Source organism: Chiloscyllium plagiosum, unplaced genomic scaffold (assembly GCF_037043375.1).
Source record: "Chiloscyllium plagiosum isolate Xiang-an unplaced genomic scaffold, Cpla_swu_hap1 HiC_scaffold_3, whole genome shotgun sequence".
In the NCBI taxonomy this organism is placed as follows: Eukaryota; Metazoa; Chordata; class Chondrichthyes; order Orectolobiformes; family Hemiscylliidae; genus Chiloscyllium; species Chiloscyllium plagiosum.
The window spans coordinates 44316821-44329828 of NW_028270141.1; the positions used below are offsets into that span (position 1 = coordinate 44316821).

Here is a 13008-nt window from a genome sequence, read left to right on the forward strand (position 1 = left end):
GCAATTATATAATTTGAAACAAAAAACTGTAGATGCTGGAATCCAAAGTAGACCAGCAGGAGACTAGAAGAATACAGCAAGCCAGGCAGCATCAGTAGGTGGAGAAGTCAACATTTCAAATATAACCCTTCTTGAGGAATGGAGGTGGAGATAGGGGGAGCTGTAGATAGAGGGAGGGGAGGGGCGGAATGGTGAACTCATGATGGGTGAACACAGGTGGTGGTTAAGACCTGGTTGGTCGATGAGAGGAATGATTCTGGTTGGTAGCTGGAAGGAAGGATCAGTAGTTAGAAATGGAATGGAGGAGGCAGGGCTAGTGGCAGAATAAATAGTGAGGGCTCTGCAATGCATGACTTAAAACTCCTTCCCAGAAGTGATAGAGGGACCTTGGGGTTTGAGTAATAGTTCCTTGAAAGTGGCATCACAGACAGGGTGGTGAAGAAGGCATTTAGCACACTTGCCTTTGATGATCAGAGCATTGAGTATCGAAGTTGAGGCATCAGGTTATACCCGAACAAGATATTGGTGAGGCCACTTTTGAAGTATTGCATATAGTTCTGGTCACCCTGATGCAAAAATGATTTAAAAGCATGTTACCAATGCTGGAGGGCTTGAGTTACAAGGAGAAGCTGGGTGGGATGGGACTTTTTTCCCTGAAGAAAAACATGAGGAGCATAGTAAAGGTATTTTTCCCAGGATAGAGAAGTCCAAAGCTAGTTGGGTTATGTTTAAGGTAAAAGGGGCAAAGAAAGGGGCCTGAGGGGCAACTTTTTCACATACACGGTGGTGTGTATATGGAATGAACTGCCAAAGGATGTCGTTGAGATGGATACACACATTTTAAAGACATTTGGAAAGGTACACGAATGGGAATGTTTTAGAGGGATATGGGCCAAATGCTGCTGGCAAACAAGACTAGTTCAGTTTAGGAAACCTAGATGGGCGAGTTGGATCGAAGTATTTGTTTCCATCCTCTCTGATTCTACCCATAACTCTAATCTATAGTGGCATCTCCAATCTATCATAACACTGAAGTAATGCATCGACGTCTGCAGGTCAACAGCAATCCATTTGTACAACCCTATCATCTCTATATCAATTTCAGATTAATTATATCATTTTCAGTGCTTGAATAGGAACTCGAAATAAAATTTAAAAACCAATTCCCTCTAGCCTATCACATCTTAAGGATATGGAATGATGAGGAAGGTGTAGCCAAAATGAGTATTGTCAACAAATTATACAACAGTGCAATTTTGCTTTCTGTTAAAAGGCATTCCTTCTCCACTATAAAGAGATAATGGTTCTCTATTTTAGCGGTACAACATCTTGACGTGATATGTTATGTCCTTGCCTCATTGCTCACCTTTAAAGAAAATTTTTATATTGCAAATGGAGTTGGTAAAAAAAATTGTGATTAATCTTTTATTGCATTAAATTATGACTTTAATAATTCAATTTAATGACCTGCATTTGCATCATGTATGGTGACTATCAATTTTATCTTTGAGATGGTATATTACTACTTTGCCAGACAAATGTTTTCAAATGCTTTTAAATCTAAAATTGTCAACCTGAATCTTTCTCTTTCTTATAGATATAGGTAGCTGATGCTCCTCTTTATCGTTTCAGGCGCAGATCTCATTCTTGCAAGGAGAGAGAAAAGGCCAGGAGAACCTGAAGAAGGATTTGGTTAGAAGAATTAAAATGCTTGAATATGCTTTAAAACAGGAAAGGTGTGACTTTTTTAATGACTACGCTCCAGACATAACAAAAATCTACCTCAGTAAACAAAACACATCTAAGTTCTTCAATTTGAAGATGCCTGTTCTTGTGAAATAAATATTGTAAACTCGTATAGACTTGTATACTGTTTTTCACATTGAGAAGAACTGTTAGAATAAATTACATTTTCTGTTTCATGTTCACATTCCTAAAAAAGTCAAGTTTATACGTAAAGCTTTGAGAATAATAACAGAAAATGTTAGAAATATTCAACATTCTGGCACTACCTGGAGGGAAAGGCAGAGTTAACACTTCATCAGTCTGAAATATTTGCTCTATTTTTCTCTCCATAAATGCTGCCAGACCTACGGAATGTTTTCAGCAGTGTGCATTTATTTCAGATTTCTAGTGTCCTCATTATTTTATATTTGCATGAATGTTTTCTGTGGTAGTTATAGTAGACCTTAAAACTGGGCTGTTGACTGCATAGATTTTCTTTTTCAACTAGCATTCAGAAGCAGGCTATAAGTCAGTTTGGTCATTTTTGAAAGGCAAGTGCTTGAGCTTAATTTATTTCAATGCTGTAGGCATTTCCTGTTGCTGGATAGTTACCTTTCATAAAGAGGAATATGGGAGAGTTGATTGTGTATATGCTTAATTTGCTACCAGTGTCTTTGTTAGGTATTCACAATTAAAACTTTGCTCTTATTGGCTCGTGTGGAGAGTTTTGATATAGTATATTATTACAAAGGTTAATATTCATTTACCCAACCCTAGTTGTTTCTAGAATTTGGAGATTCTTTAACTTTGTTTTGATCATGAAGTCAGGGAAGAAGTTCTAAGATTTTGAGCTCAGTGACATTGAACGAGCAGTGATATTTGCTCAAGCTGGGATTGTTTCCTTTTGGAGGTGACAGTGTATTTTTGCACCTGCTGCCCACATTGAGCAGTTTGGTCACTGCTGCTGGAGAGAGTTGGTAAGTTGCTGCAGTACATACTTTCAGTAGTGTACACTGTAACTACAATATGCTGGTAGTGGAGCAGTGAATGTTTAGGTTAGTGGATGAGATGCCACGAAAGAATGCTGCTTTATCGTGAATGATGTCAAGCTTCCCAAATGTTGTTGAAGCTGTGCCCCCCCCCGCCAGCCCCCAAGAATGTTTGTTAAGGGTATTCCATATCATTCCTGACTTGAGTTAGTGGAACAACTTGGTGGATTTCAGAGGTTAACTAGTCAAAACTGAATATCTAGTTTCTGACCTGTATATGCTTAACTGCATCTTTAGCAAAATATGATTACCTCAGTAAGCTCAATTTTCAAATTAATTTTCAGCAGTTGCAGGAACCTTGAAGTGGCTTGCAGCCTAGAGGAAATACTGCTGTTCAGACCCTAAAACTTCAGTAACCATGGAAGTCAGTTTTGAGTCACACCTTTTAAAATTTATGTTAATGACTTAGATGAATTGACTGTATTGTAACCAAATTTGTTGATGATATTTAGATAGGTGGATAAGCAAGATGTGAAGAATGTACAAAGAGTCTGCCAAGTGATATAGACAGATTAATTGTGCAAATATTGAGGAAATGAGAGATTGTCCGCTTTGGCAGCAGGGATGGGAAATTAGAATGAGGGGTTGCCTTAGGAGCAAAGTTTGTGCAGGTTAGACGTCTACTCTTTGGAACTTAGAAAAATGAGAAATAATCTCATTGAAGCATGTAGGATTCTTAAAGGACTTGACAGGGTAAATGCTGAGAGGATGTTTCCCCTCGTGGAGAGTCTAAGACAGAGGGTATAGTCTCAGAATAAATGGGCACACATTTAAGATGAAGATGAGGAGCAATTTCTTCGGTTGAGTGTCTTTTGAACTCCTTGCCACTATGGCTCTATTGTGGGCCAGAGTCTTTGTGTATATTTAAGACTGAGAGAAATTTTTGATCAGTATGGAAATCAAATCGGAAAAGGCAGGAAAGTGGATGTGGGAAATGTCCTATCAGTCATGATCCTATTGAATTGCAGTGCAAACTTTGAGGGGCTGAATGGCCTTCTCCTGTTTCTATTTCTTATAGTCTTATTATCAAGACTGCAAGATATTGCCATGTAGAGGAATTAGGATGTCCTTGTACACAAATCACTAAGAATGAGCATGCAGGTACAGCAAGCAATTATGAAGGTAACAGCATGGCCTTTATGGTAATAGCTTGAAGATGAAAGCTCAGAAAATTGTACTACAAACTGTACAGGGCATTGATGAAACAATGCTGAAAAATGTGTTGCTGAAAAAAGCGCAGCACGTCAGGCAGCATCAAAGGAGCAGGAGAATCGACATTTCGGGCATAAGCCCTTCTTCAGGAAACAATTGATGAAACAATACCTAGAGTACTATTTACTACAAGATTTTCGTCACCTTACTAAGGAGGGATATACTTGCATTAGAAGCAGTTTGGAGAGAGTTCACCAGGCTGATTCCTATAATGAATGGATTGCCATATGAGGAAAGATTGGGCCTATATGTATGGGAGTTTACAAATCTAAGATTCTGCACATGCCTGACAGGGCAAGTGCAGAGGATTTTGAAAATAGTCATGTATACTGATTGGGCAGATAGAAAAGTGGAGTTGAGGCCACAATCATGTGAACAATGATCTTATTGAATATTTTAGTGTGTCTATTTTAATGCAAGAAGTATCAGGAATAAGTGTGACGAACTCAGATCATGGATCAGTACTTAGAACTATGATGTTGTGACCATTATGGAGACTTGGATATCACAGGGATGGGAATGGTTGTTGGATGTTCCAGGTTTTGGGTGTTTCAAAAGCAATAGGGGGGGAAGGTAAAAGAGGTGGAGGAGTGGCATTGTTAATCAGGGATAGTATCACAGCTGCAGAAAGGGGGGGGGGGGGGGGGGGTCATCGAGGAGTGTTTGTCTGCAGTCAGTGTGGATGGAAGTCAGAAACCGGAAAGGATCAGTCGCTTTATTGGGAGTTTTTTACAGACCCCCCCAATAACAACAGAGACACAGAGGAGCAGATTGAGAGGCAGATTTTGGAAAGGTGCAGAGTAACAAGGTTGTTGTCATGGGTGACTTTAACTTCCCTCATATTGCTTGGAACCTACTTAATTCAAATAGTTTGGGATGAAGCAATTTTTGTCAGGTGTATCCAGGAAGGGTTCCTGACGCAATATATAGATAAGTCAATGAGAGGGGAGCCCATATTGGATTTGGTGCTTGGCAATGAACCATACCAGGGTGTCAGATTTGTTGCTGGGAGAGCATTTCGGTGATAGTGATCACAACTCCATGACCTTTACTGTAGTCATGGAGAGGAATCGAAGCAGATGGTATGGGAAAGTATTTAATTGGGGGAGGGGAGTTACAATGCTATTAGCCAGGAACTGGGGCACCTAAATTGGGAACAGATGTTCTCTGGGAAATGCACAACAGAAATCTGGGAAGCACCTGCTGATAATGCTGGACAGGTTTGTTCCACTGAGGCAAGGAAGGGATGGTAGGTTGAAAGAATCTTGGATGACAAGGGATGTGGCACATCTAGTCAAGAGGAAGAAGGAAGCTTACTTAAGGTTGAGGAGGCAAGGATCAGTTAGGACTCTAGAGGGTTACAAGGTAGCCAGGAAAGAACTGAAGGGTGAACTTAAGAGAACTAGAAGGAGGCATGAAAAAGCTTTCGCGAGTAGGATTATGGAAAACCCTAAGGCATTCTACACTTTGTGTGAGGAACAAGAGGATGGCCAGAGTGAGGGTAGGGCGGATCAGAGATAGTGGAGGGAACTTGCACCTGGAATCGGAGGAGGTGGGGGGGTCTTTAATGAATACTTTGCTTCAGTATTCACTGCTAAGAGGGACCTTGACGTTTCTGAGGACAACGTGAAACAGACTGATATGCTAGAACAGGTTGATGTTAAGAAGGAGATTGCTGGAAACTTTGAAAAACACGAGGATAGATGGGATATACCCAAGGTTACTACAGGAAGTGAGGGAGGAGATTGCTGCACCTTTGGCGATGATCTTTGTGTCCTCACTGTCCACTGGAGTAATACCAGAAGATAGGAGGTTGACAAGTATTCCCTTGTTCAAGAAAGGGAATAAGAATAATCCTGGGAATTACACACCAGTCAGTCTTGCGTCAGTGGTGGGCAAAGTATTGGAGAGGATTCTGAGAGACAGGATTTATGATTACTTGGAAAACCTTAGTTTGAATAGAGATAGTCAGCATGGCTTTGTGAGGTCATGCCTCACAAACCTTATTGAATTCTTTGAGGATGTGACAAAACACATTGATGAAGGTAGAGCAGTGGATGTGGTGTAAATGGATTTTAGCAAGGCATTTAATAAGGATTCCCATGGTAGGCTCATTCAGAAAGTCAGGAGGCATGGGATACAGGGAAAGCTGTCTGTCTGGATACAGAATTGGCTGGCCTATAGAAGACAGAGGGTGGTGACAGATGGAAAGTATTTAGCCTGTAGCTCGGTGACCAGTGGTGTTCCGCAGGGATCGGTTCTGGGACTTCTGCTTTTTATGATTTTTATAAATGACTTGGATGAGGAAGTGGAAGGGTGGGTTAGTAAGTTTGCTGATGACACAAAGATTGGCGGAGTTGTCAATAGTGTGGAGGGCTGTCGTAGGTTGCAACAAGACATTGACAGGATGCAGAGCTGGGCTGATAAGTGGCAGATAGAGTTCGACCTGGAAAAGTGTGAAGTGATTCACTTTGGAAGGTTGAATTTGAATGCAGATTACAGGAATAAAGGCAAGATTTGTGGCAGTGTGGTGGAATAGAGGGATGTTGGGATCCCGGTCTATAGATCCCTCTCAGTTGCCGCCCAGATTGATAGGACCCTTAAGAAGGTGTATGGCGTGTTGGCTTTCATTTACAGGGGGATTGAGTTTAAGAGCAGCAAGGTTATGCTGCAGCTGTATAGAGCCCTGGTTAAACCACACGTGGAATATTGTGTTCAGTTCTGGTTGCCTCATCATAGGAAAGATCTGGAAGGTTTAGAGACGGTTCAGAGGAGATTTACCAGGATACTGGCTGGACTGGAGAAATGTCTTCTACAGAAAAGTTGAGGGAACTCGGGCCTTTCTCATTGGAGCAAAGAAGGATGAGAGGTGACTTGATGGAGGTTTACAAGATGATGAGAGGCACATCAGATAGTGGATAGCCAGAGACTTTTTCCCATGGTGGAAATGTCTATCACAAGGGAGCATAACTTTCAGGTAATTGGAGGAAGGTTTAGGGGAGATGTCAAAGGGGTAGGTTCTTTACACAGGGAGTGGTGAAAGACGCTGCCAGCAGTGATGATAGAGTTAGATACAATAGGTACATTGAAGTGACTCCTGGATAGGCATAGGGAAGGTAGTACAATGAAAGGTATGCAGGTTAGTCTGATCTTAGAATAGGATAAAAGGCTGGCACAACATTGAGGGCCTGTACTGTTCTATTGGGCTGTTCATGATCAAGGAGCCAATGACTTACTCTTGTTCCTGCGTATGTTCTTACAACCTGCATGCAGCAAGACCTGTTCAACATTTAAGTTTGGGCTGGTAAGTGGCAGGTAACATTTCATAGATCATAGAATACCTACAGTATGGAAGCATGCCAATCGGTCCAACAAATCCACATGCTCTCTTGGAAGAGCATCTCACCCAGACCCACCACCCTTTCCCTGTAACCCTACATTTTCCATGGCTAATCCACCTAACCTTCACATCCCTGGGCACTAGAGGTAATTTAGTGTGGCCAATCTACCTCACCTGCACTTTGATGAATCCCTCACTATTCAAATCCATTGGATTACTGTTGACCAGAAACTGGGAGGTACTGCAGTGTATCTTGTGGATTGTGCACACCACTGCCACTATGCCTAACTGGTAGAGGGAGATAATGATTTAGGAGGTTTTTGGGTACCAAACAAGTAGATTGTTTTGTCCTGATGGTTTTGGATAACTTCACTTTTAGAGCTGCATTCTTGTAGGCAAGTGGACTGTATTCTATTACACTTCTTCTGGCTTTAGGGAGTTAGGATGTAAGTTAATTGCTGCTGAATTCCAAGCCTCTGAGTTCCCCTCGTATTTAAATACTTCTATTTAACAGGCTGGCTCAATTCAGTTTCTGATCTTATGAATGTTGACGTTGACTACAGCAATTCACGAGGTAGATCAAGTGCAATTAGGGAGGAACAGCAAATTACTAGTTCTTGCAATAACATGCACCCCATGAAATAACAAAATGTGAGCAGCAGCATTTTTGAATTCAGCATTGTCCAGACGTTTCGTATTTACAAAGAATAAACTAGGGCCTGGACTTTGAATTAACATTAATGAAGAGGCTAGCATTGCTCATTATTATAGAGTTATGGCATATACACTTGAATATTTAACCATAGAACTCTGAAAGTTGCCATCCAAGACGCTCATCTCTCCTCTCTCCTCTTCATGGTATACCATAGCAGTTGTCACTCTTAAATTGCAAACTATAGCGAAAAAAAGTTAGGGCTAGTCTTTTCAGGAGTAAGTCGCACATTTATGATGTGATGACTGATAAATACTGCCAAACAATCTCCTTGGCTTTGTAAATTGAAGTTCGTAAATTTGGAGCCCCATTTCTTTATAAGATAATTATTATTGGAGATTTTAGGAATATCATTTGTTTGCCTTCTACCTTTCTGTTAATCCTGTCTGTTTCTCCCAATTTTTGTTCTGCTTAATTCATGTTATTTGAATCTAACTTATGCTTCCTGCTTTAGATTCTGCAAACCGCAATGGTGATTCTTCAATCCAGTTGGTTGAAGGTCATTGTTTCTTGTCATGTTCACAAGATGTCACCGTGCCCCTTTAGAGGATGACATCCAGGATTAGACAGTGGATTTTAATAAGCTTCTCTATAGTCAATGAAAACACTTTGTGGCTGGCTGTCAGTGGCGTGAACGGCACAAAACCTAGGCAGTTGGGTTTCTTTCATGAAAGAGAAGATACAGCTTTATCCATATATTAAAGCTAAATATGAAAAGAAATAATGACAGAGGAAGGATTCTGCATAATCCAAGATGAAGTATGGGAAGAAATTGTGGCTGTAAGAGATGCTCGTATTTTGAGGTATTTTCAGTGTTGGAGCTGATTTCCTCGAATTCTAGGAGAAATAATTACTGTTTTATAAGTTACTGCATTGTTTTGGAGCTTTGTGGGGGTTGGGCAAAGATCAAAACAACACTTAAAAAGGAGGAAGAAAAGTCATTTGAATGGGTACATGTTTAGGAAGGGTTTAGAGGGATACAGGACTAGATTTGTTTTTGAAATCTGGTCAGCATTGACGAGTTGGACTGAAGGATCTGTTTCCATGCTGTTCATCTCTATGACTGACTAACAGATGTAGTCCTTTCTAAAATGTAACCCAGTTTTATTAGTCACAGTAGTCAGAGTTCACATACATTCTAAGATCACATTTCACCAATCTTATTGACTTTTTTTAAAAGAAAGATCAGGTTGAGAATCGATTACCTTGCTATTAGTCTTCAATCATGTGTAGACCAGATCAAGTAAGGACAACTAGTTACCTTTCTTAAAGGGTTTGAGTGAACAATCTGGGTTTTTATCGTTAGTTCCTTGGTCATCATTACTAGATTACTGAGCCTAGATTTTTAATCCAAATATATTAATGAATTGAACTGAAATTGCTCAGTGGGGTATGAACTCATGACCCAGACCATTATGCTGGCCTCTGGATATTAGTCCAGTAAGATAACCAATAGGCTTTTGCGTATGTACTTACAGAATGTCTTTTATAAGGTTGTAGAATGTACTGAAAGTTAGCAACAAAAGTGAACTCTAAGTTTTAGAATTGAGAAAATATATTGCATTACCCAGAAGTGGTGATGTAGTGTATGTGCAATATCTGTATTGGAATCGGTGTTCACCACATTCTCAAATGACTTGGACTAGAAAATTCGATATATGGTGTCAAAATTGCAGTTGACGCCAAATTGGAGAATGGCAGTAATGAGGAAGACAAAACCTAAGAGCAAGAGGACATAAACAGGTTTCCAGGAAAAACGTAAAAAAAATTTCAGTGTGGAAAAGTGTTAAATGATTCATCTCAGTGTAAGGAATAATTGAACTCTGGCTGACTGGAATATACTGTCATTATCTGACTTTGGTAGCTAGAAATACATTCAGCTAATATATTACATTTGCAATAAAATAGCTGGATGATGTAATGAACATTGTCTAAGTAAACAAGACGAAAACAAAAACTTAATACAGTAACTTTGTGGTATTTAAAGATGTATGATTGTGTTTTAAATGTCAGAGACCTTTCTGAGGCTTTAATGTAAAATACAGAGTTGAAAAAAATTAATGTATTTTTCCCCTATCTGCTGGATTTAGAGGTGAGGGAAGAGTGCTATTGAGATCATAAAGCATGGCTTTGTATCGGCAGTGCCCTCTTTTTTTTTAATGGAAAAATTAAACGCTTTATACGTGATACAAAAATTCTTTGGAGTGCCAATTGAAGGAAGGTTTCTGATAGCTGTTTTAATACATGAGAACTTTAAAATCCACTGACTTGCAGCCTTTTAATACCCCCAACACAGACCACCCCACTCCACATCCCCGACCAGCTTTGGAATTTAGAGCAGGAATCTCAGTTCTGACATGAGGCATTTCGGGACTGAAATTGTGAAGTGACTGTACTCAGAGGGTTGTGAATCTTTGGAATTATCTGCCCCGAGAATTAAAGGCATTCAATAGTGGAAAACATTGAAAATTGAGATCTTAACTCAACTGTGTAAGGGCAATATGGCTACTCCTAGACTTATTTCTCATGTTTAGCTATTCAGTTCTTTGAAAGTATTTCTCTCGAGTTTGTCTTATTATTTTTTTTTACTTCCATGGTTCTCTGCTCTAATTTTTTTTGTTTTTTTTTGTTCTGGGAATTGTTTTGCTGGCCAAAGGATTTGTGTGTGCTGCATTAGTTCAGGATAACTTGGTTTCTTATAAAACAAAGCTGGAAATGTGTTGCTGGAAAAGCGCAGCAGGTCAGGCAGCATCCAGGGAACAGGAGAATCGACGTTTCGGGCATAAACCCTTCTTCAGGCATTTCCTGAAGAAGGGCTCATGCCCGAAACGTCGATTCTCCTGTTCCCTGGATGCTGCCTGACCTGCTGCACTTTTCCAGCAACACATTTCCAGCTTTGATCTCCAGCATCTGCAGACCTCACTTTCTCCTTCTTATAAAACAAAACCGATTTTACAAATGTTTTAGAAACCTAATAAACATTTGTCATATTTCTTTCAGAGCCAAACACCATAAATTGAAATATGGGACCGAATTGAATCAAGGGGATATGAAGCCTCCGAACTATGACTCCGGTAAGATATGAACATGTTACAAAAAGTAGCAAACCCATCCCTTAAGTATAAGTAAACTGCATTTGTCATTGAGTTGTGAAATGCAGAGTTAGAACAAGCATTATATTTGGCTATGAGATTTAAACTTTGACAAGAGTTACTTGGCTCCTGGTGTAAGGAAGAAAGAAATTACTGAACTAGATTGAAAAATGCAGAAGGTTCTGTAAGGTGTTGAAAAGGCATTAAATCACTAAGTTTCTGTTCAGAAAAGTAAAGGTTCAAATTACTAAATAGTACTATGTATTTATATCGGATAGTAGAATGAAACATCCTCTGATCTTCATGAGTGAGGTATGATATTTCAAAGAATTCAGGAATGCTTAGTGGTAGAAGCCACTTTTCCATTTTGACTTTTGAAGAAATAGATTTATTTTTTTCAGTTTGTTTTCTTCTTCTCTCAACACTTCATTGCACACTTGTGCCTGCTGTATCACTAAGCAGATCAAGGTTACCTACGGAATTCCTAAATATCGTACCCCTCAGTGACACATCCGAAATGTAAGATTACAGAGGGCCTTTGCAGAACGGACTTGCACAAAGATTGGTATTTTGGCACCTACTGTGTCTGATTTTACATCAACAATCTTGGCTCAGTGGTTTAGTGTCAAGTGGTTAGATTTGTCAACAATGCAAAGTGCTTGAGTGAATCTGAGGCTTTGAAATTAACAAAGTGAGTTGGATTAAATATATATGTGGGTAGACTACTGGCATTTAAAATAGACAATTGTAAAATACTGTACGTAATGGATCGTACACTTGTCAAAATCACCAGGCTGCAGTTGAAAGAGCCAGCAGTTTTAATAAATTTGATTCTCAACATGTCTTCTCTGGAGCAAAAATCGACAAAACATAAAATTTTGAACATGCAGGAACAACATATATTTATGTAGGCCCTTTGAGGTTTTTCTTATATTTTAAAACACTTTATTTTGGTGTTGGCTCAAGCAAGAGTTGGAAGAATGTTGGGGAGCAAGTATTAGGAAGTAAAAGTTTTTAAAATAGGGAAGGGTATAGCAAGAATGAGGACCTTCTGGGATGAGAGTAAGTTACTTGAAGATTTTGTCAATTGGTAGAATGGTGGAGGACAGTACTTGAGGTCATTGTGGAGAAAGAAAATGTACAGTGGATCACCACTGTGCAGATATAGGATAAGGGACTGCAATGTTTCAAGAAGGCAGCTCACCACCACCCTCTCCAGGATAATTAGAGATGGGTAACAAACACTAACCGAGCCAGAGATGCCCATATTCCATGAATGTATTTAAAAAGGAAAAGAAGAGTGAGGCCAGTGAAGGCTTTGAATATTTTGCACTGAGAAACTAGGCGCCATTCATGATTGACAAATTGTAGATCGGTGAGTGGGAATATGATATGGTCAAGAGTTCAGGCTATGGCTTACAGCTAAATCAGAAGCTGCAAAGCATCGTTATATTGATCCCCAACCTGAATTTCCTTCATAATTGTTCCATTAACAAGTACACTTTCTTGCACCTCCACAGCATTACTCTCATCTGCTCTTGCCCCTTCCTCTATTAACATGTAAAATCCTTGCTTTGTTGTTTTTGGTTTCTCATTTATATCCAAAATAAAAAAAAAGAACTTTTAAACCCAGGGATTGCAAGGATCAATGCATGTTTTTGAAAACAAGAAATCTGACACTCATTGTGAATACAACAGGCTGTGTTTCAACCTCATCTTATTAACTGACACTCTTCATTAACAACAACAAAACACCATGAAGTTTGCGGTATTATTCTGTCCAGTTATTACTGATTTTTAATTTATTTACCTCATTGTAAATATAACTTGTTCAATTGAATGGCCACCCAAAATATCATCAGTTGATTCAATTTCAAG

General features: G+C 39.5%; 1 protein-coding gene across 2 annotated transcripts in view; it reads left to right on the top strand.

Moving 5' to 3' along the window:
• Positions 1–13008, top strand: part of strn (striatin, calmodulin binding protein) — a 141233-nt gene that overhangs the window by 56771 nt on the left and 71454 nt on the right. For both annotated transcript variants that reach the window (XM_043680661.2, XM_043680668.2), the window contains exons 2-3: positions 1633–1736; positions 11039–11112. In XM_043680661.2, the coding sequence (XP_043536596.2) occupies positions 1633–1736; positions 11039–11112 (178 nt within the window). The remainder of the gene's footprint in view (positions 1–1632; positions 1737–11038; positions 11113–13008) is intronic.